This window comes from Penicillium pulvis (assembly GCF_028828015.1).
Source record: "Penicillium pulvis strain IBT 33274 chromosome Unknown scaffold_8_segment0_segment0, whole genome shotgun sequence".
Taxonomy (NCBI): Eukaryota; Fungi; Ascomycota; class Eurotiomycetes; order Eurotiales; family Aspergillaceae; genus Penicillium; species Penicillium pulvis.
Window position 1 is genome coordinate 6,720,031 of NW_026643080.1, and position 25,866 is coordinate 6,745,896.

At 48.9% G+C, this 25,866-nt stretch overlaps 10 protein-coding genes across 10 annotated transcripts; 6 read left to right on the top strand and 4 right to left on the bottom strand.

Annotated features, from left to right (window-relative positions):
• Positions 1-105: 105 nt before the first annotated feature.
• On the top strand, positions 106-2,655 carry N7503_011957 (putative homeobox and C2H2 transcription factor; the record flags this gene model as incomplete). Its single annotated transcript, XM_057071503.1, has 1 exon — positions 106-2,655. One exon carries the CDS (start codon positions 106-108, stop codon positions 2,653-2,655), a length of 2,550 nt encoding a protein of 849 aa, XP_056918114.1.
• A 1,164-nt stretch (positions 2,656-3,819) lies between these two features.
• Positions 3,820-5,693, top strand: N7503_011958 (Laccase abr2; the record flags this gene model as incomplete). The annotated part of the gene is made up of 3 exons (XM_057071504.1): positions 3,820-4,063; positions 4,115-4,589; positions 4,640-5,693. The coding sequence occupies 3 exons, from the start codon at positions 3,820-3,822 to the stop codon at positions 5,691-5,693; spliced, it is 1,773 nt and encodes a 590-aa protein (XP_056918115.1).
• A 448-nt stretch (positions 5,694-6,141) lies between these two features.
• On the bottom strand, positions 6,142-8,454 carry N7503_011959 (uncharacterized protein; the record flags this gene model as incomplete). Its single annotated transcript, XM_057071505.1, has 1 exon — positions 6,142-8,454. The coding sequence occupies one exon, from the start codon at positions 8,452-8,454 to the stop codon at positions 6,142-6,144; it is 2,313 nt and encodes a 770-aa protein (XP_056918116.1).
• Positions 8,455-8,963: 509 nt separating this feature from the next.
• N7503_011960 (Zn(II)2Cys6 transcription factor) lies at positions 8,964-12,560 on the bottom strand (the record flags this gene model as incomplete). Its single annotated transcript, XM_057071506.1, is given in 10 exon segments — positions 8,964-9,661; positions 9,719-10,379; positions 10,428-10,528; positions 10,592-11,368; positions 11,380-11,555; positions 11,605-11,714; positions 11,765-11,856; positions 11,942-12,262; positions 12,322-12,371; positions 12,445-12,560. The coding sequence occupies 10 exon segments, from the start codon at positions 12,558-12,560 to the stop codon at positions 8,964-8,966; spliced, it is 3,102 nt and encodes a 1,033-aa protein (XP_056918117.1).
• Positions 12,561-15,231: 2,671 nt separating this feature from the next.
• Positions 15,232-16,017, top strand: N7503_011961 (flavin reductase family protein; the record flags this gene model as incomplete). Its single annotated transcript, XM_057071507.1, has 1 exon — positions 15,232-16,017. The coding sequence occupies one exon, from the start codon at positions 15,232-15,234 to the stop codon at positions 16,015-16,017; it is 786 nt and encodes a 261-aa protein (XP_056918118.1).
• A 618-nt stretch (positions 16,018-16,635) lies between these two features.
• On the top strand, positions 16,636-18,036 carry N7503_011962 (homoserine acetyltransferase family protein; the record flags this gene model as incomplete). The annotated part of the gene is made up of 6 exons (XM_057071508.1): positions 16,636-16,780; positions 16,836-17,331; positions 17,390-17,499; positions 17,557-17,704; positions 17,765-17,844; positions 17,906-18,036. The coding sequence occupies 6 exons, from the start codon at positions 16,636-16,638 to the stop codon at positions 18,034-18,036; spliced, it is 1,110 nt and encodes a 369-aa protein (XP_056918119.1).
• A 469-nt stretch (positions 18,037-18,505) lies between these two features.
• N7503_011963 (polynucleotide adenylyltransferase) lies at positions 18,506-20,771 on the top strand (the record flags this gene model as incomplete). The annotated part of the gene is made up of 8 exons (XM_057071509.1): positions 18,506-18,630; positions 18,694-18,842; positions 18,896-19,270; positions 19,327-19,538; positions 19,594-20,206; positions 20,253-20,367; positions 20,423-20,558; positions 20,700-20,771. The coding sequence occupies 8 exons, from the start codon at positions 18,506-18,508 to the stop codon at positions 20,769-20,771; spliced, it is 1,797 nt and encodes a 598-aa protein (XP_056918120.1).
• A 1,579-nt stretch (positions 20,772-22,350) lies between these two features.
• Positions 22,351-23,789, top strand: N7503_011964 (uncharacterized protein; the record flags this gene model as incomplete). The annotated part of the gene is made up of 2 exons (XM_057071510.1): positions 22,351-23,670; positions 23,733-23,789. 2 exons carry the CDS (start codon positions 22,351-22,353, stop codon positions 23,787-23,789), a joined length of 1,377 nt encoding a protein of 458 aa, XP_056918121.1.
• Positions 23,790-24,052: 263 nt separating this feature from the next.
• Positions 24,053-24,506, bottom strand: N7503_011965 (putative quinol monooxygenase; the record flags this gene model as incomplete). The annotated part of the gene is made up of 2 exons (XM_057071511.1): positions 24,053-24,181; positions 24,252-24,506. The coding sequence occupies 2 exons, from the start codon at positions 24,504-24,506 to the stop codon at positions 24,053-24,055; spliced, it is 384 nt and encodes a 127-aa protein (XP_056918122.1).
• Positions 24,507-24,844: 338 nt separating this feature from the next.
• Positions 24,845-25,858, bottom strand: N7503_011966 (aldo/keto reductase; the record flags this gene model as incomplete). The annotated part of the gene is made up of 1 exon (XM_057071512.1): positions 24,845-25,858. The coding sequence occupies one exon, from the start codon at positions 25,856-25,858 to the stop codon at positions 24,845-24,847; it is 1,014 nt and encodes a 337-aa protein (XP_056918123.1).
• Positions 25,859-25,866: the final 8 nt, after the last annotated feature.

Consider the following 25,866-nt stretch of genomic DNA (forward strand, 5'->3'; position numbering starts at 1 on the left):
CCTTCCCAGACCGACTTTTCTCAACCTTCCACGTATTCTTACCCCAAGAAATTATTTGCTTGAAGAAATATATACGGTCGAGACGACCGGGTCTCTAGTAAAGCCATGGAGTACTTCGACTTTGAAGGTGCCTCATCGGCTCACGAATCCAACCATCCGAGCGATGATATTGCTTCGGTTGATCTTGAATTTGATGACGCCGAGGAACGGGCCGTCAATTTCAACTCTTTACTCCAAGATGAATCACTGGAGTTTATCCAAGACCCGCCTGTCCCGGAGACCGCCGAACAAGACTTACCTGATGGCGTTGGTCCCGATCAGGACACCGGAGTCTACCCCATGTTCCGCGCCGAACAGCCCTGTGACTTTTGCCGACGAATGGGCCTCGATTGTTTTGTTGCCAAGCGTGGAGTGATGCAAAATGGCTGTACCTGCTGTATCTCCCTCTATCGTGAATGCAGTTTCACCCATGCCAAAGTTCCTGGCAAGTTCCTTCAAACATTACATCCAGTGTCAGAGAATGCCTACATCCCAACAGGCGGCCTGACTGGAAAACGAGCACTCAAATCTGTGTCATACGGTGGCTTTGGGGATGATTCAGAGCCGCGTTCCCGCAAGAGCAGCACTACTAGATTCTCGCGCAATGCCCTCAATGTTCTCAAGGGTTGGCTGCGAGACAACAACAATAACCCTTATCCTACCGAGACCGAGAAAGATGAATTGAAGAACAACACCGGCCTTACAAGAACCCAGATCGCCAATTGGCTCGCGAATGCTCGACGACGTGGCAAGGTTCGCCCAGCTAGTGGCTCTGGATCATCTGCTCCAGGCGCCGTCAACATCCCTGGCCAAGATTCAACAGACTTATCGCTCATGACTCCCATTGAACGTTGGAAACACTCGCCCCCCGAGAACGAACCTGCCACTATCGGTGATATTGCGCGTGCCTTAGCAAACCCGCCGTTTGATCCGTCCCGTCAACATCGTCCATCCCAGTCAGGTCACGTGAGGGCCCATCGCCCTGGATCTACCAATGAGTCAAGTCACGCAAGCTCAGACCACAAAAGATATACCGCCTCGGGAAGTAGTTTGGATTCTAGTCACTCATCCCTGTCTGACCTTTCCTTTGCTTCCGCATTCTCCCATCGATCTTCTCTTTCATTTGGATCAATGGATCGCAAAGAACGCCGCCGTCGCCGTAAGGCATCGGTGCCTGTCAATACTTTCAATCATCAGAAGGCTCGAGCTGTTCGTCCCTTCCAGTGCACTTTCTGTACTGATTCATTCGCTGCCAAGTACGATTGGCAACGTCACGAAAAATCCATGCATTTGATCTTAGACAAGTGGACATGTTCTCCTCATGGTGGTGTCACTGAAGAGAATGGCACACTTCGATGCGTCTTCTGCTTTGCCATCAACCCTGACAAGGACCACTTAGAAACTCATAACTATCTCAATTGTCAAGAAAAGTCCATCCAGGAACGAACTTTCTATCGGAAGGATCATCTCAATCAACACCTTCGTCTCATGCACAATGCCAAGTTTCAACCCTGTATGGAGATCTGGCAGAGTAGCATCACCAATATCAAGTCCCGCTGTGGATTTTGTGCATCAGTGTTGCACACTTGGAAAGATCGCGTGGACCACCTCGCTGGCCACTTCAAAAATGGGGCCAACATGTCCCAATGGCATGGGGACTGGGGCTTCGAGCCCTATATCCTCGAGCGCGTCGAAAATGCCATTCCACCGTACATGATCGACGATGAATGGCGTTCACCAAATCCTTGGACCACCGTTCAAGCACAAGGGGATGGGACCACCCCGAGGCTGAGTGTACCTAATGATGCCAATTGCTATGACCGTCTTTCACACGAGCTCACTGCGTACATTCGTCATCAAACCGCGGACGGATTGATTCCTACCGATCAGATGATACAAGCTGAAGCCCGCCGAGTCATTTACGGCTGCGATGATCCTTGGAACCAAACCTGTGCCGACAACCCTGTCTGGCTAGGTATCTTAAAGCGCGATACTGGACTCCAATCAGTTGTGAACAACGACAGAATCCAATACTCAGATCTTGGGTTGCAACCTCCCTTCGCCGTTGATGGGGGCCTGCGCAATCCCCCACCAGAGACCAATATTCTAGCGAGGGCTGTATGTCCTGGTGCCCTTCCCAGCCCAGCAGTATCCAGTCCTGGTCTCCGGAGTCCGGCATACCCGGGAACTGGTTTCTCTTCTGCCGGTCCTACCGGTACAGGGAGTCTTTCAGGCAGCTATGTCGGTAGTGCAGGGATGATATCAGCCGGTGTTCCCGCATTTTCATCTGATTGGGGTAGTAGCCTTCCAGGCAACGCTTCGGCCTCTTCTGCTCCTGCAGAGGGGCCTGCTGACCCTTTGGTCCAGATGGGTTTCGATCCAGAGTTCCTACAACGATTGAACGACAGCTACAGTGAACTCACGCCGCCTGAGCTGGAGGGCCTGCCTTTGGATGATCCCTCTGCTTATGAAGGCAAGGGAAAAGAGAAATGGGTGGATCCCAGCCAACGGATCTCAGATCCCATTGCCATCCTTCATTCCAAAGAGGACGGACCTCCTGCATCAGAGAATGCCCAGCAGGGCCGGTCTGCATTTTACGATAATGTCGGATTTTGATAGATGTTTTTGCGATGATATTTCTTCAAGTCGGCCTTGAGAAGGAAAAGTCTAATGATCTCTTTGCATTTTGCGAGCATTACTATAACAGTATTAAAGATCGGTTTTTTACTACAGAATGAATACATATTTATATTACATGGCGTTTCTTAGTATTGGTGTGTCACGCCTCATCCTCGTGGAGGAAGCTCGATTTACAATCAAGCCACCACCACGCGTCCTTGTTCACACCCCGATGCGTCATTATTGTTTCTTTGGTGCTCACAATGCATGTTATGGAGTATGCGGACCCACTTTTCGTACGCGTGGGGCCTTTCTCTGCACTAAAACAGCGGGTCCCCCGATTAATATTCCGGAATTACGTCGGAAGCTGATTGATTGACTCATACTACGCGGCCCTCGTCAATGGTCAGCTTTTATCTCTTTGTTTACGACCCACCACCTTGGTTGGCTGTTGTTTAACATGCAGAACGCCGAGACAGGATGTCTCACTCGTATCCAGGGATCAGGTACCCCCATAAACGGCGTACCTGATTCGTCCCACGAAGGCATTTGGTCTATCACCTGCCTGGATGAACAAGAGTTATTAGCAGCGCTTTGACTTCATCACCTTGCATGGCAATTTCTAGCACCTTCACATTATCATTCGGGCTGACTTCCACCCGAGATCTAGATTGGTGGCATTCATCTTAGATCTACGTTTTTTCCAGATCCAGGGCTAACGGGGCAGATGCGCTCTTCACCCCGACACTGGGGAAATATCGCTTCCTATGATTGGTGGCGCCTCCACCTTAGTACCCCTGACCCCGGTCCTATAATGAGTACTTTCGATTGACCGGACGAACTCCGCCTCCTGTCCGGTCCTGCTGACAAGTCTGCAAGGTCCCATGGTCACCGATTCGTTTCGGGGAACCTATTCATCCTTTCAGCTTGGATCGGATACTGCACACAAAATCAGCTGCAGTGTGGGTTTTTACTAAGAACTATGACGGTTTTCCCGCATAAGGGTGAACCTTGAGAATCTCAGGCCAGATTAAGATGGTCTGTCTTCTTGAGACCCTTCTATATGACCAAAGCCGTGTATATAACCAAGACCATGTCCGCATACATGTTGTGGTACATTGAGATCAATCTATATCCCAATTTGCAGTCTTAACGGTCTTCATGAAGTCTTCAGTTAGTGCTTGGGTGTTCTTAACCCTGCTTTTCTTTCAATTGGCTTCGGCTGAGCTCGTTTATTTTTCAATTTGTCTCACATGGGCTAAGAGAGAGGTTGCGGGCTTCACCAGAGATGTGATCCTGGTCAATGACCAATACCCTGGACCGCCATTGGATCTAGTGCAAGGTGATGAAGTTATATTCGACGTCCAAAACGACTGTCCCTTTAACGTTACTGTGCACTTTCATGGTAGGTTCATCCATGTACCAAAATGAAGCCGAAACACTGAGTAGGCATTAGGCATTGAACAGCGAAACACGCCTTGGTCAGATGGTGTTCCTGGTTTGAGCCAACGCCCCATAGACGAAGGTGATTCCTTTCGCTATCGATGGACCGCACATCAGTACGGTGCATATTTTTATCACGCACATCATCGAGGCCAGCTTGAAGATGGCCTTTACGGGCCTATTTATATTAAACCGTCGAACTCTGAAGAAAGACCCTTCAGCTTGATTACCAATGATTCTTCTAAGCTCCAGGCTATGCTGGTTGCAGAAGAAGATACCTCGCCAGTACTGCTGTCGGATTGGCGTCTTTTAGCCTCGGAACAAATTTGGGCGGCGGAGGAAGCGTCCGGTGTTGATTCATATTGTGCGAATGCACTTCTGATCAACGGAAAAGGCTCCGTGAATTGCTTCACGGCTGCAGAACTCGACGCTCTCACTACTGCCAACCAGAGATATGTTTTAGGTAACCAATCACTGACAGACATTGGGTAAGAGCCACTTAGACGTAATAATCAATCTTCCACTGACCGTCTGCTAGATGCTTTCCACCAGATAATGTCCCCACACAAGGCAATTACACTCATGATTTGAGTAAGCTACTGCCGACTATGTTCTATGGATGCACACCATCTCAAAGTCACCACGAAGTCTTCACCGTCAAGGCAAACGACCAATACGTCAGCTGGGACTTGACCAGCGCAGCTGGAATCTTAGATTTGATATTCTCCGTGGACGAACATGACATGTACGTCTATGCCGTGGACGGCCGCTATATCCAGCCCGTCACTGTAAACGCCATTAATCTCCCTTCTGCAACCCGCTACTCAGTGCTTATACCCCTGAACAAGACCCCGGGCGAGTATACAATCCGCATGGTCAGCGGCACCGCACAACAGACTATCAACACAACAGCCACGATGCAGTATGAGGGTAAATCCGAACTCAAGCGACCCTCCAACCCATGGGTCACAGTGTCAGGTTTGAATGCCACTGCAGACACAGTTTTCATGGACGATTCCACTATAGTCCCGTTCCCAGTTATCGCGCCCGCTTCTACAGCAGATGAGACCTTTAAACTGTACATCGACCACTACAACGCGTCTTACCTATGGACGTTGGGGAACTCAAGCTTTAATCTTGAACTGGAAGAGTCACAGCCTCTCCTCTTTAACCAGACCGCTATACCGAGTGATCTGATAATTAGAACGAAGAACGGGACATGGGTTGATCTCATTATTCAAGTTGGAACGCCGCTTCAACCTTCTCATCCGATTCATAAACACTCCAATAAACATTTTGTGATCGGACAGGGGAATGGCACGTTTACGTGGGATACTGTTGCCGAGGCTATCCTTGAGACTCCGAGTTCGTTCAATCTGGTCAATCCGCCCATCAGAGATACGTCGGGCACGCCCCTTAATATAATTCCGACGTGGATGGTGCTGCGGTATCAGGTTGTGAACCCTGGAGCATTTTTGCTGCATTGTCATATTCAGGTTCATCAGAGTGGGGGGATGGCGTTGGCGATATTGGATGGGGTTGATGCTTGGCCGACTGTTCCGGCTGCTTATTTGCATGACTCGGGTTTCTAGATTGCACATATTTTTGGAAATAGGGAGGAGATAAATTGGAAATATGGGATTTTCGGTAGTTTTAAACATTAGCAGTGCAATTCGGTAAATTGGCAAATATGACACATATTGACTTGAACAAATATGTTAAAGCTTCCATAAATAAATGACCTTCTTAGGAAGAATCGGCCACCTGGGCAGAGCTGATTGTTCACTTACATTTGAATGCACCCGTCAACTACAGCACTACTTCAAACTCTATCCATAGTGAATACATGGGACGTACTCGGGTCTTTCCTAGCAACATTATCATCAAATTGACATAAAAGAGAGACTAGCTGGCTAAATAACATCGAAAAACACCCAAAATGTTCAGTATATATAGCAAACCAACGCAAGTTCCAAATGTTCCGGCTCGTGTCATTCCAGTCGTAAATGCAATAATTCCCAGCTCCTTTCCATAATTTGATCACTCCAGCAGAGCAGCAGTTTGCTCTTCGGTCGTTATCGCTTCCTCATCTTGCATGACCTCTGAGGGAATGAAGTCCTCAACGAGCTGCCCAGCAGCATCGGTAGAAAGAATATCCTCATCCTGAGATTCTTCCAATGATGCATTCTGTGCGTTTTCGGCAGTCTCAGGGAGCTCTGTCTCTGTGGCGTCCTTGGTGAGTTCTTCTGGAACAATAGACGCCAAAACTGGCTGTTCGAGTGCATCGGTGACAAGGGGAACGTCATCTTCGGAATTCCCCAATGCGTCGACTTTGGCTTCCTCCAATGAGTCGGCTTCTGGCGCATCGGTCGGAAGAGGATCTTCATGTTCAGATACCTCCAATGAGTCAGCTTCGTCCAATGGCTCGACTTCAGGTTCTTCGATGGCGTTAGAAACCTGCGTCTCGCTTGGTGCCTCGGTGGAAGAGGAGAATTCATTAGTAGCGTCAACCTCAAGCTCTTCAATAGAGGAGTCCATCGTTTCTGTGGGTTGAGGCTCATCCTCAATAGCAGAAGGCTCAGCCGGGCTCGAAGCTTGCACAGACCCCATTGCATTACTTGTCGGAATACTTTCCAGCTGCACAGGTGTCTCAAAGGCAATGGCTGGAGAAGCCATGACAGAAGAGGCAATACTCAAAGACTCGATACTCGCAGAGACAACGGACAGGCTTGGCGAGGGCACTTCCATACTGGCAGGGAAGGGCAATCTCTCCCCATTTTGGAAGAAGAATTGCATAGCGGGCATCTGTTGTAGCTGCTGCGGGCCAGTTCCAAAAGCAAGAAATGCGACAGCGATAGACATGATCACCAGCGCTATATTCCGCTTATCACTAGCCAACACCCTAATGTAGTTGATGAGCAACGTCCCGAGGGCAATCTGGTGCTCCGGTTCTTTGTATTTGATCTCTGGTGCCGGCACTGGAGCAGGTTCTGGAGGAGCGGACGGTTGAATGGACCCAGCCTCACTAAAAGACCTGATTTGACCTTGAACAGAAAGGCGCCGAAGATCCATGTCCTGGGTCCCCGCCTCACATATAGCTAGCATACCCTGAGGCTCTTCTTTCGGCGCAGACGCGCGCTCCTCCAAGATCCGTTTCTCTAATGCCCTGCGCACGTTTGACGGCAGCCAGAGCCCAACCTCCACATCAACCTTCTCCATCTCTTTCCACGCAGCCGCCCAAGCACCAGCGCGCATTAGTCCATTGGCTGCAAACACCCGGATCTCCCATTTGCGGTTGGTATCAGTCTGGTGAAGAACACGCCCACCGCAGTCTGGACACTCCTCGCCTTGCTCACCATCCGTCTCGCTCTCGCTCTGATCAGAAGTCTCACCCTCAGATTCGGGATTGCTTTCCTCATGACCGAGGAAATGACCTTGGTGGACCCGTGCGTATTGCAGTTCCAGACTTTCCAACAATCGCTCTTCGAGCATGTCATACAAATCTTCTGGGTGAGAGATTAAGACACCCCTGTCACGGAGGACACCGGATCCGACTTTCTCTTGTAATCGGCGCCAGCGTTTCCAGTATTGAGGTGGCAGAACCTCCTCTACGATCTCTTGGTTCTGCGGCTCTGACGCACCAGGAACTGGGATGGAGGGGGCAAGCAAATTGCAATGTAGCAAGACAAGAGGGTAATCCTTCTTTGGCTTAGGTTTATTGGTCGTAGTATTTGGCGAGTAATATGGCGACCGTTTCACAGGCGAAGATCCGGGGGAACGCATTCCCGCCCGACGTCTTGGCGGAGTCAAGTATTCGTCTTCCTCCCCCTCGTCCTCCGTATGCATCTGTATAGCGCGTACGGAGCTCGGTTTCCGAAACGCGGCTTCTCGAGGTCGAATCGTCCGCATTGATCTAGGCGGGTCGTCGAAGTCGCCAAAGCTAGCTTCTGATTCTTCGATTGTGTAGCCGACCATTTTCTCGTGTAGATTCATTGGCGGCATTGATTTCATATCGTTGATAGGATGTATAAGAACGGAGGCTGGCATGGAGGAAATGGATGAGCGGCTCGATGTACGCGATTTCATGTGTTCGAGTTCGTCATCTATTTCACGGCCGAATATGTCGCTTGTAGAGAGGCGGTTCGAGGAGCTGGATGAATTATATTCATAGTCTTGGCTTGAAATTCGGCTACCATCTGTTGCTGATCCGTTATCGCTGTGTGGAACGTGGGACGTCTCGAATGTGGCCAGTAGATGCTCCTTGCCGGGAGGGGCACAGGGCTGGGGGCTTAGAATTTCGTTGGAGGAGTGCACTCCTGGAAAGAAATGGCTTTCATCCCTAAGTCTCGCCATAGGGATTCATGTATAGAGAGAGGAGGATATAATAGATTGGCGTGGTACGCCGATATGTATCTAATGGTCCCATGCGGTGACGATGTGTTGACAGTTGGCTCACCGCTCCGTCTCCCGGGGCAACCCATATAGTCGTTGGGCTTCATTAGGCTCCACGGCTCCGCGACTCCACTACTTAATTTATCTAGCACAGCGATCGTATTCTGTAAAAAAAAAATTTCAAAAATTTTGGTAAAGAGATTCGTAAAATTTGTCGTATGCATCTTTTGTCCCAACCAAGTTTGGGATATGTGTCGCGCTGCTCCATAGACGAGAACCCCAGGTAAAAACCCCCAAAAAATCAACAGGCGATCTATGAACTGCTCAAGGATATACTACCGCCAAACGCCGGTTATATCAGCCAATCGAAAAATATAACCAAATGGACACAAAGCTCGCTCAATACAAACAAGGGGAATGCAAATCTGACTTGAAAAGGAGATACATGTACACGTGAGGATATTCAAACATTACTGCGGGGGTCGAGTACTGTCGTCTGGGCTCATGAGAGGATAATTATGATTGTCACCAAAGAAGCTGAGGACATCTTGCGGAAGATATTCTAGCCATGGCACGATCTCACTATTGGAGAATGGAAATGACTCCTGATCATGTAGGGTGTTCATATCGACATCGTGGCTTCCAATCATCATGCCTGGGTTGTGGGCGTGCAATGAAGGGGGGAGGCTATTTCTAGGTCCCATGTGGGCATGGCTGCCATTATGATCTGTAGCCCCAGAGGAGACTGGGTAACCATATGCGGAGGCCTGGCCATCCATCTGATTGGACGAAAAGGCTGGGTTGTAGCTTGAGTGGCCTGAGGCACCGGGTCTTGACTCGGGATAAGGGGAGTTTATGCCCATGTAGTATGGTGATTCGGTGCCGATCGTATGGGAAGGTACCTGAGGGTATTTATTGTTTGCGGTGGTGAGGGAAGACGCCTGGCTTTCACCATGAGAGATCGATGGGGTAAGAGGATGCGCAAAAGAGGAACTCGAACTTGCCCCAGCATTTGTGACAACGGGCAATGGTGGAAAGCTGTGACTATATTGTGACGAATAGGCGGGCTTTGCGGCACGAGTCTCAGCCTCTGTTGTGGGCATCTGGTATAGTAAACTCAGATTAGGTTGGGAAGAGTTGGTTGCCCCAGTGAGAGCCCATCCAATGGCTATATGGGAAACATTGTGAGTCAAAATTCCAACTTTAATTGAGTTCCAAGGCTTACCTTGACTAGGATCAAATTTTGGTGACCACCTCCCATCGGTCGGAATATCGGCCACTCCTGGAGGTCTCTCGGACACTTGAGGTACATCTGTCGGGCGCCAACTAGCAGCGCCAAATGGTGGTTCACCTGTGCTGTTCTCCACATCCTCTGTGTTATACAGAAGAGGATTCACAATACCCTTAGCCTTCTGATCTAACACCGTCAAGATGTATCCAGTGCCTTCCCAATACGAGTTCAGTGCCTTCAAAGCCTTATAGCAGCGCTGATAATTCTCTTTGGCGGCGGAGGCAAGCAAAATGTGCTTTGCAGTTGAGTTTCGTTCTGAGCCATGAGATGGCTCTATTGCCGGCATCACAAATCCACTAGATTGATTGTTCAACAATGGCTGCGGAAGAGGTGATGTTCCCCTCGATGAAGGCGACGTATAGTATGCGCTCTCCATTAAGAAGGCACAAGCCGCAATATACATTGGCTGGCTAGTGAAAGGGTTCCCAATGAAGCTCTTTCCATCTACCAGTTCAGAGAATGATAGAATATCAGCGATTGTCTTCGCTGAGGACATTGAAAGTTCGCGGCTGTTCGGGTAGAGATGCTGTATTGATCCGCCGAATGAATTCAAAAGAGTAGGTTGGTGCAGCAGGACAATTAATGTGTGGAACCACTGTCAGATGTTAGTTCTGTGTCAATGATCAGAGATAGATATACGGACAAAATGAAGCAGAATGAAGTTAGTTCCCTCCTTCGCTTTGACATATGCCTGGAAATTCGCTGCGTTAAAATGCAATTTCGGAGAAAGCCGCTGATAAATGCCTAAATATTGAGAGAATATGTTAGAGCATGCCTGGGTTGAGTCATAGACGGAGTAGCTCATACCTGTCAAATCACTTTCCATACTCGCCAGCCTCTTCAGCGTGTCAGAAGTAACGTGGTTGACATCTTGTATACCGTTAATAAGATCCGTCACTCTCCCATAGAGATGGATGACCCGGATTAGTGGCGGAAACGGTGCAGGCCAGCCATTCGGTAACTGAGATTCAGATTGAAGAGGAAAACAAAGCTCGATATCCTCGTCCCGTAGGGTAACTGGCCGACCAGTCCCAGAGGAGATGACCCGATCAAGGAAAAATATGCTCCAGAAAGTATCCACTCGTTCCTTTTCACGGGCGCGTTCAGTTCCAAAAGCGGGCGGTAGCGTTTTAGGACTCTGGTATACGTCGAGATCGTCATACTGATCTTCTCGTAACTTGCCAGCCTGCCCAGTCATCACTTCGCTCGGCGTCACACCTTTCCGTCCGTAGTTATGCTTCAAACCTTGATGCTTTTGCAAACCAAGGTCCTGTGCCATCCTGATAGAAATGCCCAGATACATCCAAAGGCCACTATCGTGATTGGATCCAAATTGCTCGTAGGCCAGTAATAGACAGGATTGGACAGCGGAAAGTGTTGGGCAGGAGAGTGAGTCAACCAAAGCACTCATTGCCCGATGTGCAAAAGGGAGGCCCCGGTCCCACATTCTGATATCGGGTGGCAGCTGTGAACGATCGATGGGTGGTGCCTGAGGAGCTCCAAGTAGCGGGTGAGGTGAGAACCTAGCAGCCAATGCGCAAACAGCATCCACCAGCATAGTGTCAACCTTTTTTTCTCTAAGGTCTTGCAGGAACCGTTCTCGTTGCAGGAATGGAAAGTTGCAGCCCAGGTGCGTGAAAAAAGATCGCACAAGTGAGAGACTAAATTTGATACTGGGGGGGTGTCATCTCGGTCGTAAAATGGGATCGTATTGGCGTCTCGACTATCCCGATTGTCTACCGCAGAGGGGCCACCAGGGGTATATGAAGCCCTGGGACTACGTATTGGGGACAGGGACTCTGTATCGTCGCAATCAGCACCAGTGGAAGAACAAATGTACGGGCGTATTCAACTGCCCAGCCAGGACGGGTGGGAACAAACCTGATGACATTGACGGATTGCTTTTGCGTGATCCTCGAACTTGGACAACCTGATATCAAGTTAGAATAAAAATCGAAGGGGCTTAGCGGGGTATAAAACCATTTGTTTGAAGCCGGGCACAATGGCGGTAGGTCCAAAATATCGAAAATACGGGACATGGGTACGGTTGCCAGAGCTTAAAGATGTCCGACCTATATTGTAAAACAAGCTTAGTGTCCCATTTATTAAACCCTGACTAGCTTCGAGCCGGTATTTATGGCATTATCTCCAACTTACTGCTTCCGGGGGTATCGCCAGCGGCATGCGAGTCCGATTCCTTGCGCGCGGAAGTGTCTCGAGATAATGATGCATCCTTAGAATCCGATTGCTTTAACACCGGGGACTTATTGGGTGTCGGTTTGGACAAAGGTTTTTGAGCGACTGCTGGGGCGGGCTCAGGTGAATAGCTCTCCGCTCGTTCGTTGTGCTGATTTGTGTCGTTCGAGCTGAGGGGAGGCGCGGGCGGTATGCGCGAGGAATCGGATTGAGATCGCTGGTGGGCAGTCGATTCGCCGTACCCTAAGCAAGTGTGTTTGTAGTCGGTGCATGTCTTGCACACTAGATCGATGTAAGCGGTGTGCCGCAAGGGCTATGGAATTAGCCTAGCAAGCTCGTACCTGGCTGTTCCCCCGAACATCTGATCTTGCGGCGGCGACAAGTTAAACATCTAGGAGTACAAAAGTTCTGTTAACATTCTGGTAGTTTCTATAGAGTCGCAATATGGGGTGCGCTTCACATACGCGGCATTAACTCGGCGGCGCTTGGTCTGTGGCTGACCATCGGTGGCGACGAAACGAATCTGTCTAGGGCCGGAGGTATTGCCGCCATTCTTCGATTTGGAAGAAGGGGGGCTCATGGCGAGCGACGAGCTTAACCGTGATCACGAACCATTGGGCATATGATGTTGGCCCCCGGGGCGTCGTTGCGATCGTGTCGACGCGCGAAGCTTAATCCAGGGCGTGGCCGAGTATAGGGCAGATGAAGCGGTAAGATCAATCGTGAGAGGACAGGACGGAGTCTGGAAGCGCAAACGTCATGAGGCGGAAGGGAGTTGGTGGGATGCACGGAGGAGGCCCCAGAGCCCAATAGGAAGGGGTAGCTTTCAAAATATGTTTAGGGAAGAGTGTGGAGGGGAAGAAAAGATGGGGTTGAAAGGAGGGGAGGAGTTGGTCCACGATAAAGCTTTTTCTGGATTTCTTTCTCCCTCTTTCGAAATAATGTATTAAGTACGATCCGATGTACGATCTGAATGATTACCGTACGGAATTCCAATCTCCCCTTGACCGCCCCATTCAACAGGATTTCGCCGAAAACAGTGCCACGACAGCTCGGCCCACAACTCAGGGACAAAATAATGACATCCAAAGATCTGATGGTCATGGGATGCACATGGTGGGTCTACTTCCAGATCCTCTGGAACCAATAGCTCGTGGCAAAGGATTGGGCCTATGACCAAACCCTTGGTCCTGTAGTATGATGATCGGCCCTGCAGAGCCGGAACCGAGGGGTACTCAGTATTACACCACTACGGTGTGAAAAGCTGGGGCTAAACATAAACGTGGAGTCCAGACTCCGCGGGGCTCCATAGATGGAGCTTGATGGGGTTCACAGTGTCCACTCGGACCAGTCGGGGAACCGTTCCACTCCGGCAATTCTTCCCCCCAACGGACATGGCCCTCGAGACGAGTACCCGGTGTATAGGGTTTCTGGCCCTGAGAACCATAGCTAGAAAAGAAAAGCTTTATTTTCTTCCCTAGTATCCTAGAAACCCTGTGGAAAACTGTAGAGGAATAACCTTATCTGTGATCTTCAAGGGGATGATTTTTCCTCCGATCGGCGCATCTCCGTGGCAATTCCGAGACAGCTCGGTCTTTCGGCGAACGGAAATTTACGAGGGGTTCGGCTCAATTGCAGATCATTTCACAAATAAACGAGATATTGTGTCGCCATGATGATGTAGAACTATGGTATCATGGCCAATTGCAAAAAGAAAAGTTTTTATGTAGAAATAGATATTAAAGCATGCGATCTGTACCTTTAGGGGACAAGGTCAATTCGGAAGACAACACAGTGGCTAAATCAATCAATTGAACTGTAATTAGCCTAATGTTTCCTCATACGTTGTCCACCTCGTGTGCAAATGTATTGCATTTGCTTTTTTGTCCCTCATAATTGAGTTCTGAGGTGGCATCACTTGACTTTTTATTTTTATTTTTATTTTTTATTCATCTCAGAACCAAAACAATGTATACCGCCATTTATAATAGACTTTTGACTTTTTAAATCTACTTGAGTTCAGACTAATCGGTTGAAGTTCATGCAAATTCCTGGATGTTTGATTCAGCAACGACCGTCTTGATATAGATCACCCTGCCTGTGACAACCCTGGACTTGACGTCACAGGATTCAATCATTAGCGGCTTTGAAGAATTGCCTGGCTAAAAGCAGCCGGGGGAATATAGTGGAGACATCCAGTATGAGGGGTCTGTCTTTGAGCTTCCTATTCTTTCCTTTCTTATTTCTTCCCGCTAGGTTCGCTGCTCGTATCAATACACTCTTTCCAACCTTTCAAGCCGAAATCGGAGCCAGGCTGATGTGAGTTGCAGTTGGCTCTAGAACCAACTACATCATACTTGAACCTCCATCCTTCACCATCGCAAGATTGTTGCATTAAAGGAAATTGGGAGTTCTCGCAACCCTTGGAAAGACATATATTCGCGACTTTGGAAGGTTGAAGTTCCCGCCTTCCAAGGTTGTCAATGTAATCCCAGGGTTCAAGGTATTTCCCAAGTCCAATCAATTATTGATGCAGCTCTTTTTTCAAAAATGTGTTCCTGCCTTTGGTCCTCCTTGTCATTAAACATGACTATAGATGAGTCTCTTCCAAGGTATACGCTATCCGCAGCCAAGGTAGACCCTCATACACTCCATATCAGCATGGACATCCAGCGGGTGATATTGTACCAACCATAATAAATCCCCACAGATGAAAAGTCGTCAATCGTGGTTAAGATCTGGGGCTGAAGGGGAAAGAGCAAAAGACCAAGATACCAAGATAGTTCCTTTACTAAGGACCGGTATTTCCACGGGTTATGTCCACGAGGGCTTGGTATAATATATGGGAGCGGGAAAGTGGGCGTGCCCCTAACACCATTATGCTTGGTTCCGGCGTGGAAGTAAGCTTAACTCCGCGGGAATTTCGTCATTACAAATGCGTCCCGATAAGACATTCCCTTCAAACAACCTCATGTCTGCACTGACAGCTACCCTCCGAACAACTCGGTACATCCCCGTCCCCAGAATACCATTGTAAGTGTCCACTATTATCGTCACAGTGGCAAACACCCAGAAACACATATTGTGGATCATGCGTCTGACGTCTGACGTCTGACGTGGATAACGTGCTGCGGGGCATTCCTATCACTCTAGCTAACGCACAGCTTCCAATTCCTAGTCTCGTTAGATTGAATCGCCTTACACCCACCGCGCCCCGTCTTAGTTGTCGATCTCTCACAAATACATCCACCATGTACAAACCCAGACCGGATTTCAAGCAGGTCGAAGCTACTCGGCCGGACTTCCGCAAGGATACCGAAGTGACCATCACAAAGACCCCAAACCCGGCGTGGAAGGAGGGTGATGGTGCGAATGATGGTGGTGAAAGTCTGAAGAAGGAACATGTTGAAATCGATCCCTTCGCTGAGGGCCGCCCGGTCGCGTCGAACTACAAGCTCCTCATCTCCAGCATCGTGCCTCGTCCCATTGCTCTGGTCAGCACGCAATCTGCAGATGGGTCAACAACAAACCTGGCGCCGTTCAGCTACTCGCAGGTTGTCTGCCACGACCCGCCGACTTTCATCGTGGGCTTCGCTGGTGGTCTCGGCAGTGCCAAGGATACCCTGCGCAATCTGCACGAGACCGGGGAGTGTGTGATCAATATCATCTCAGAGCACTTTGTTGAGGCGGCCAACTCGACTGCTATCAACACTCCGTACGGTGTTTCTGAGTGGAAGACTTCTGGTCTGACCCCTGCGCCTACTGCCGTTGTCAAGCCCGCCCGTGTCAAGGAGTCGATTTTTGCTATTGAGGCCAAACTGGTCGATACTAAGGAGTTCGAGAGCCGCGCAACTCCTGGCAAGAAGACTGGTGCTATGATCACCGTTGAAGGTGTGCGGTTCTGGGCTCGCGAGGATGCCATCGATGAAGACCGATCTGCCATTGACCTGAAGGTTCTCAAGCCTATCAGTCGTCTGGGTGGCATTACTTATGGTCGCACTACTGAAGCGTTTGAGATTCCTCGTCCTGCCATCTAAGGAGGAGTCTGCATTGGTTGGATATGGGTTTCACGATACTTAGAGCTGGAGAATTTGTAAAAAGAGGGTTGGGAGATACATTACATGAGAAATTTCATAGACATATTGATAAACATCCTTCGAAAGTAGGATCGAAACAATGCGGTACTTATTCTGCCAGTTCCTGAAGTCAATCCATCTATTTCCATGTTTCTCACCCGGCATAAGTATGCCGTTTCTCTAAAGGTTTGCTATAAGCGCAATTACATATCAAGTAAGGTTGTACCTCCGGTAGAGACCCCTGCCCCTTAAAAGATTTGTCCACTGATTCCCAGGTCGCGGTAAATTGCGAATGAGAGAAAAGAATGGAGATTGCTCGAAATATAATAACAATATGGATAATAAGATATCCGCGGGAAACCGTTGTTTTTCCTATGACTGTCGGAGTTTCCGACTGAAAGCGTATCTCGTGCGGAGAGAGCGGGGTTCTTATCTCCAACGTTTATATCAGTCCACAGGGTCTGAGCACAAGGTAGGACTTGACAGACCACCAAAAACATTAGATACTGACTTGTGAGCAGCTGTCATTCCAGGTGATTTGAAGGAATATCTCTGCATCCAACAACAGGCAAAGCAATAATGTCACAGGAGGATTATGAGACCTACAAGCTTGGCGACTGGGAGCTTCAAAGCGGGGAGAAGATCGTTGATGCTCATATCGCGTTCAAAACATTTGGAGATCCAAACTTACCAGCTATCTTGTACCCAAGCTGGTTCTCTGGCTGTGAGTTTTGGTTCGTTCTTAGAACTCGGCTACACTGACAATCATGCCACTTTAGCACTTTCCGATAATTTCTGGCTGATCGGAGAAGACAAGTCGTTGAACCCAGAGAAGTTCTTCATCATCGTCACTGGCCTTTTTGGAAATGGGCAATCTTCATCGCCGTCTAATCAGCCTACGCCAGGCCCATTCCCGAAGGTTTCGTTTTATGATAACGTACGGGCACAGCATGAGCTGGTTACGAAATACTTTGAGATTACACACCTGCGCGCTGTAGTTGGGTGGTCCATGGGAGCTGGGCAAACATTTCAGTGGGCAACTCAGTACCCCGACTTTATGGATCTCGCAATCCCATTCTGTGGATCGGCAAAGACTTCTTTGCACAACCAAGTCTTCCTTGAAGGCGTAAAAAGCGCCCTTCTTGCAGTGAAGAATATCCCTTCAGCGGGCGCTGGAGAGATTGGCGTGCGAAAAGATCCTTTTGAGCTTCGGACTTGGACTGCGGAGGAGAGAGAGATCGGTCTGAAGGCAATGGGCAGAGTCTATGCTGGATGGTATGAAATGAAAGCCTTCTGGCATCCCTTAAGAGCGAGCTAATAAATGCATATGCAGGGGATTTAGCCAAGCCTTTTATCGACAGAAATTGTATGAGAGTGTTCTAGGGTTCAAAGGACTCGAAGACTTTATGCAGAATTTCTGGGAAAAGTGGGCTTGTTCGAAAGGTCGATATTACTCTGTCCAGTTTTAGTCCTTTGTCTGGTGCTTACTTATGATTATAGACCCAGAAAATCTGCTAGTCATGATCCAGACCTGGCAGAATGGCGATGTTTCCAAACAAGAGCCATACAATGGAGACTTTGAGAAAGCAATGGCGTCGATCAAGGCAAAGACTCTTGTTCTGCCATCCAAGACCGATCTTTACTTCCCGTAAGTCCACCTGCCTGACTCACAGGAGAACGCAAAATACTAAAGAAGGATTATGGTTAGACCAGAGGACTCGGAGTATGAAGTTGCATGCATGGCGCCAGGGGTTGGAAAACTGGACGTTTTCCCCTCTATTTGGGGACGTAAGCGCCACCCATTGCCCATTTAACTAATTTCCCATCCAAGGCTGACAATGTTATACAGATTGGGCAGGCGGCCCTGGTGATAGTAAAGAGGACGTAGAATGGCTGGACATGCAGCTTAAACAGTTATTTGCAGAGAATGAGCCGCGTGGCATTGCAGGCTTAGTGGAGATGGTCAAGAATGTGCTATAATAGCACACAACTTAGGTCTCACTGATCAGTTTGTGACTTTTCGAATGAATGCACATCTTTTTGTAGCCTGTTGAAGATTGAAAGAACAAGAAACTGAGAAAGAGAGCAAATCCAACATATCGCGCACTGAATAGGCAAGAAGTAGGCAAAATGGGATAGGATCATGTGATGAACTGAGTAAGCGCCTTGGAAGCGCCGAGTCGCAGCGTTTGCGCTGTGACCTTCCTCAACTGCTTTGCCCTGCCGTTCATTTCTTTCCTCACTTCCTCGTTTCTGTTGGGTGTTCTTTCTTTTTTCATTTCTTTAGTGCATCTAAGTGCTTCTAATACTCAGACTCTTCTCTAAGTACCCTCGGCACACGACTGTGACGTCGATTCGATCTCCCGTTATCTAATCCCCATCCTCCATCGCGACAGAGGACCACTTCCACACATATACACACTACAATGGCTGCTCAGCCTGCCCGCCAATGGGGTGTAACCCCCCAATTTCAACTGTGCTCCCTACAAAAGAGGAGTTGGTTGCCAACGATGACCTTATTGCGGAGCTGAAGGCACAAGACAACTTTGAACCTCCTTCCGAGACAGAGCGGAGGTATGTTGATCAGCGATCGACGAATTCAATGTTTGTTGGCCAAGACTGACCTTCATTTGACAGACAACAAATGCTCCAATTACTTCAACGTGTCGCCTTGGAATTTGTCAAGATTGTCAGTCGCAAGAAAGGGTTGTCACCCGCCGCGGTCGAAGCAGCTGGTGGAAAGATCTTCGCATATGGAAGCTACCGTCTTGGTGTTTACGGTCCAGGTGAGTCGCTCTGCTCTAATATACTCCAGCTATCTCTTACAAGCGTGTCATAGGTTCCGATATCGATACCCTTGTCGTTGGCCCGCAACACGTTCTCACCGAAGATTTCTTCGCGGAATTCCCACCTGTCCTCGAGCGAATGGCCCCGGAGGGCACGATCGAAAAGATGACCCCTGTTCCGGATGCGTTTGTGCCTATAATCAAGCTGGAGCTGGCTGGTATCAGCATCGATTTGATCTTCGCTCGGCTCATGATCCCCTCAGTACCGATGAACCTTGACTTGAAGAACAATGACTACTTGCGTGGGCTGGATGAGAAAGAAGTCCGATCTCTGAATGGAACCCGTGTCACAGATGAGATATTGGAGCTAGTGCCACAGCAAAAGACTTTCCGTCTGGCATTGCGCGCGATCAAACTATGGGCTCAACGTGAGTGATCCGCCCAACCTGCTGACGCGCCGGAACTGACCAGCATATGTATCTAGGACGTGCGATCTACGCCAACATTGTTGGTTTCCCCGGAGGTGTTGCTTGGGCTATGTTGGTAGCTAGAGTTTGTCAATTGTACCCACAAGCGACCGGTTCGGTGATTGTGGGCAAATTCTTTCGCATTATGAACAAATGGGCATGGCCGCAGCCCGTTTTGCTCAAGCCAATTGAGGATGGTCCCCTGCCAATGAAGGTTTGGAACCCCAAGGTAAGTCATGGTCGTACACTTCAACGCTCGCGATAGGCTTTAACACTTTGATCAGATTTACCATGGTGACCGTTTCCATCTCATGCCTATCATCACTCCTGCCTACCCTTCTATGTGCGCAACCCACAATATTTCGATGTCAACAAAGGCTGTTATTCTCCGAGAGCTCCAACGAGGAGGTGACATGGTGGATAAGATTTTCATGAAGCAACTTTCCTGGAAGGACTTATTCACACGTCACTCCTTTTTCACCAATGCTTACAAGTATTACCTGAGTATCACAGCCTCGAGCAGGACAAAGGAGGCGGAGGCTATTTGGTCGGGTCTAGTTGAATCAAAGCTGCGACATCTCGTGGGAGCTTTGGACCGTAAATCCGTCATTGCCGTAGCCCATCCTTTCCCGAAAGGGTTTGAACGAGTTCATGTGACCCAGAATGAGAGTGAGGTGGAGGAAGTGAAAAATGGATCCACCAAGTACCAAGCTAAAGGGACTGCCACGGAGACGACCGACGAGACCAAGGATGCTGCCCACCAAGCCGCTGCCCAGACTGGCGCAGAGAATGTGACAGTCCCGGAACCTTCTGAGAAGCCAGTCCAGAACGATGGCAGTCCGACCATGTACACTACGACCTACTACATTGGACTTGAGTTGAACGCGTTAGAACAAGGTATGTAAATACACCGAGTCCTGTCAAATCCTTCTAACCAGTTCAGGTGCCCCACGGTCCTTGGATATCTCGACCGACTCTCAGATATTCAAATCTACTTGCACATCATGGCCTGGGTATCAGCCCGAAGTAATGGACCTAGCTGTCACCCACGTTCGCAGGTAAGTCAATGCTTTATCGCCAGAACGAAGAGCTTCTCATCTCACCGTTTCACAGTTTCGATTTGCCAGATGATCTATTCCAGCCTGGCGAAACCCGCCCAGTCAGGAAAACCAAGAAGGTTCCGAGAAAGAATGTACAGAAGGCCGACGGAGCCGGTCATGGCCAGAAGCGAGGCATCGATGAGTTGGACGTAAGTGACAATAAGTGAACAAGACTGAATTTGACTGGGCAAGATATCGACACCCGGACTCGGCCCTTCACGGCCCGCCAGAGAACCCCACAGTCACAGAGTACCGACAGTTAGGAAGAACTAATATCGTTTCTCCCCCAGGTTCCGGCACAAGGTACCGCCAAACGCCAAGTGACACCGAACAACATTTCAAGTGGCCTTACTCCTGCGTGAACACGGTCTGCCAACTCAAACTTCTCAAGCTACAGACTATCACAACGGGGCTGGTCCCCGCCACCACCGACTCAACAACATTACCAACGAAAATCCTTGTATTCAAAACATCATACAGACCCCCAATCCTATAATCTGCCCACAACCCATCGTATGGGTTCGATCTCAGTTTACTTACCAATGGTTGCATTTGACTACCGAGCTTCTGCGCTCTAAAGCACAAGGTTGGTTTATTTTTCCCATTCGCTTTTCCCTGCTGCACACCTGTCGATTAGACTCGAGGCTATATCCTCGGAGAAGTCCGAGTGGACTCATCCTACAAGCTACCCCATCTGCACGTCCTGGCTATCTTTATGTTTCGCATCGTTCTACATTGAGGTAACCTGTTCCCAGGCCTGAAAGCCTGGGCTGCATTGTACGATTATCTCGCGGGCTTTTCCAGATTGGATATTGCAGATAGCTTAGCTAGGATAGTCTAATCAAAGGGATATCCTCGCCATGGGCGAGTGACGCGTAAAAATCTTCCTTCTCAATACTTCCAAGTCGTTTGAAATTTGGGTGTAGAATTAATTCAGAATTTCATAAGGCTGTGCATATGTACCTCAAAGTTGCCGCGTCGGACATTCCTCGAAATGCATGATCGGCTTGATCCTACAAAGATTGGATAATTGCACATGGACGAACAAACAACAGAGCAGTGTTCTCCCGAACCAGCGCTGAATTTGAAGTATATTGATCTCTTGGGGTTTTTTTGACACCAGTTCTCGATCTCGGCAGTCGTCTAACGTTCAAATATGGCTATGAAATTTTCAATCTCGGTAAAATGAACGGCAAGTCGGCCCGGGCTTGCATGGAAACAGGTCGGCCGACAGAGATCCACAAAGCCGACGGGTGGCTCGCTTCTTTCCGAGCTCACTCGGCAACGCGTGTAGAGCCTCTTTTAACCCGAGGAGAGCATCGCTTGGCAGTCGCTAATCTTGGAGTTTCCCGATTATCCACGGAAAGATCCAAGCCAAGCTTTTGCTATCTGGAGTAGTTCATTAAATTGTTAACATGATTTAGAAATTGAAATGTCAGATTCAGAGATTAAACGTAATAAGACCGCAGGTAGCCGTGTTAACCGCTGCAGGGTCAGGAATGATTGGTCCAGTTCTTCAGGGCTTCACTAGCTGAAGAAAAAAAAGCTCTGCATCCCCTTAGCGGGATCCACGGTTAAAGGCAAAAACGTGGCTCCCAACGTTAAAATCGCTTACATACGCTCAGGGAAATGGCGTGATTGGCAAGGCTGACCAATAGCATACTCCGGAAGAGCAGCCGCGACCCCACTGGAAATCCATTTTAGGAAGGCGCCGAGAAACTCAACGGAAGGTACGCCGGACTATATCCGGTTGCGTTTTGTGGTCCCTTTGCCTCTTGCGCGGATTAAAATCTGCGATCTACAGTTTCAGCTTCTGATTTAATTTTTCGACGCGTCCAAGCTTCAAAGGTCACCTCGCTCGTTCCTTTTCCTTCTCTCTTTCATCGCGCAGCTTGACATTACAATTCGGCCATCCGACCTTTGCGCCGCACACAAGCTCCGATGCACGCCAACAAGAAGGAAGCTGAGGATTACATCGGCCCTGAGCCGATCCACGACATGGCCATGGATGCCGATATGGATGATCGCGAGAAGCAGATTTACCACGGTGGCATGGAGAAGTTCAGTCGGCTGGGATGGAAGCGTCTGACCATTGTTCTGATCGTCGAGGCTGTTGCTCTTGGAAGTTTGTCGATCCCGTCCACGTTCGCGACCCTCGGTATGGTGGCTGGTGTTATCTGCTGTGTCGGAATCGGTCTCATCGCAGTCTACACGAGTTACATTATCGGTCAGGTCAAAGTCAAGTTCCCGCACATCTCCAACTACCCTGAGGCTGGTCGTCAGATGTTCGGACGGTGGGGATACGAGATTCTCTATATTATGCTGTGTCTGGAGCTTCTGCTGTCGGCTGGATCTCATTGTTTGACCGGAACCATTGCCTTTACCAATATCACCGGCAGCAGCATCTGTGCTGTTGTTTTCGGCGTTGTGTCCGCCATTATTCTCCTGATCTTCGCGATCCCGCCTAGCTTCTCCGAGATGGCTATTCTGGGTTACATCGATTTTGCCTCTGTTATCCTTGCCATTGGTATCACCATTATCGGAACCGGAGTTGAGGCATCGAACTCGCCTGGTGGCCTCGCTGCCGTGAACTGGTCCGCCTGGCCCAAGGAGGGAATTACTTTTGCGGAAGCCTTCATTGCTCTTTCCAACATCATTTTTGCCTACAGTTTCGCACTCTGCCAATTCTCCTTCATGGATGAAATGCATACCCCCACTGATTTCCCTAAGTCAATCTGGACCCTTGGTCTGGCTGAGATCTTTATTTATACCCTTACTGGCGCCCTCTGCTACGCTTTCATCGGCCAAGATGTTCAGTCCCCTGCTCTGTTGTCCGCCGGTAGCCTGCTTAGCCGGATTGCGTTCGGTGTCGCTCTGCCGGTTATCTTCATCAGTGGCTCCATCAACACTGTGGTTCTGGGACGTCTAATTCACGGCCGTATGTTTGAAAGATCCAATATCCGCTTCATTAACACCAAGATGGGTTGGATCACCTGGCTCGCAGTTGTCACTGTCCTCACCATCCTGGAATTTGTCGTCGCTGAGGTCATCCCCTTCTTCGACGATCTTCTCTCCGTCATCTCATCTCTCTTCGTCTCCGGATTCACCTTCTACTTCCCGGCTATCATGTGGTTCATGTTCATTCGCAAGGGCAGCCTGTTTGACCCTAAGAACATCGTCATGGGATTGATCAATGCCATCATCCTCATCATTGGTCTGGTTGTGCTCGGTGCCGGAACCTACGCCAGTGTCGTTGACATTGTAAGTGACATCTCAAGTTCTCGTTTTATTTTTGCCATATCAATACTAACATTAATGACTAGATCAACTCCTATGCAGCTGGTACCGTTGGAGGTGTATTCTCGTGTACCGCCTCGTAGTTCTCACTGTACTAATAGACTATGTAACTTATAAGCATTTGCATCAAGCGATTATTTAATGACTTTTCGGAAATACCATCTTCCCAATTTGAATTTCATGTAGTACGTATTTTGGGTCTGCCCAAGATATGAAATTGTATCGAAACACACCGTCAAGCCACAGCCGGACATAATGGATGTTGAAACACCTCATTGTTCGCGTTACCCCACGGACATTTCACCATGTCGGCGTACACCAGAAATATAGATCACAGTCTAACTGTCTAGTACTGATCTTTAGCCATACAATAATCTGGCGCAAGACGATTGTAAATCTTGAACTCGCGTGGCTTAACAAACATCGGCTCTGTTGCGGCCAAATATGGCTCGTAGTAGGCCTTGGTCATTTGATTCTAGAAATGTAGTCAGCATGGGCCCATTCTTGAGAATAGATAAGAAGTCAAAAAAACGAAGAGTATTAACCTCCATAAACCATTGGGTAGTAGTATTCCTAGAGATGTTGTTAGCATGGTTTCCTTGAAAAGAAGAGGAGAGGACATGCCAGTTCTCCACCCAGGTCAATGTTCCCGGGTTCGCGGGATCTTGATGCAATTCGAAAAACCGGCATTCAGGTTCCTTTACAACAGCGTCATAGACTGGCTTGAAATGCTCGAGGAACTTTTCCACGTTGGAAGGGTCGATATAGATTTTGACGTGGAGACTGAAGCTGGAGGCCATATTGAGCGGGGTAGGTTGCAGGTTTTAGAATTGCAAGAAAAGAAAGAGCTTACTGCAGTGCTGTGGATTATGAGAAAAGAATAAGAACACGTGCTAATTGACAGGTCACAGAGACTGTCATTTGTTAGTTTCTTGCATGAGACGTACATTAGCTGGCTCGCTTTCATGCACCTCTTGGCTAACGCTGCCAGGCTTCTCAGGCAGAACTATTTGTTTTCCCCAGTACGAGCCCATCTCTTTCTGCGGTGACCATTTCCATCTGCCTTTCTACACAATTATCGGATCAATCTTCATTCTTTGAGAAACACTTCCTTCGGATTCTAGCTGTTATTCATCGATCATATTGCCTGCACAGCTAAAGGTCGATAAGGCTCCTCGAGATATCGCATTTCATCCAACGTTAGCTCAACATTCAACGCCTCCAACGCAGCCTCAATTCTTGTAACACTATTCAGCCCGACAATCGGACAGGCCCCCTTTTGCAACAACCAAGCCATCGCAACAGAGCTCATCGCACATTTCTTATTGCGCGCAAGCTCTTCAACCCGGTCAACGATCATCTCATTTTGATCCCCAACGAACCAGCGCTTCGTTTTCTCATCTTGGTCCGCACGAGCAGACTTTTGCTGCCATGGCCTCGCTAGAAGGCCCCTCGCAAGAGGACTCCAAGGAATGAGCCCGACCACCTCCGCATCACAGAACGGGTTCATCTCGCGCTCCTCCTCGCGATAAAGAAGATTGTAAAGACCTTGCATACTAACGAAAGGCGTCCACCTGTTCATCTTCGCCGTATACTGCAATCGTGCAAACTGCCAACAATGCATACTCGACGCGCCCAAATACCGAACTTTGCCCATGCAGACTAGATCGTGTAGCGCTCGCATAATCTCTTCGGGCGGTGTTTCGGAGTCAAGTCTGTGCAACTGGAGGACATCAATGTAATCCGTGTTTAATCGTTGCAAGGATCCCTCTACTGCGTCAAAGATATGTTTCCGGCTTAAACCCATCTGATTCACCAAATGCCCGTCGTTGATCGCGGGATTAGGTCGTGAATTCGGATCATCCTCTAAAACTGGGTAGTATATCTTCGTCATGATTACTACCTTGCTTCGCGGGATGGAGTATTTTCTCAAGGCATTGCCGAGTATTGTTTCTGATTGGCCATTGGAGTAGGTGTTCGCAGTGTCGAATGTATTGATTCCCATGTCGAATGCTTTCTTTAGCAATGGTAGCGATTGTTCCTCATCAAGGACCCATGGTGATCCTTCCCAATTTGGGTTGCCGTAGGTCATGCAGCCGAGGATTAACCGGGAGACTTTGAGGCCGCTATTTCCGAGGCGGCGGTACTGCATTCGTGGTG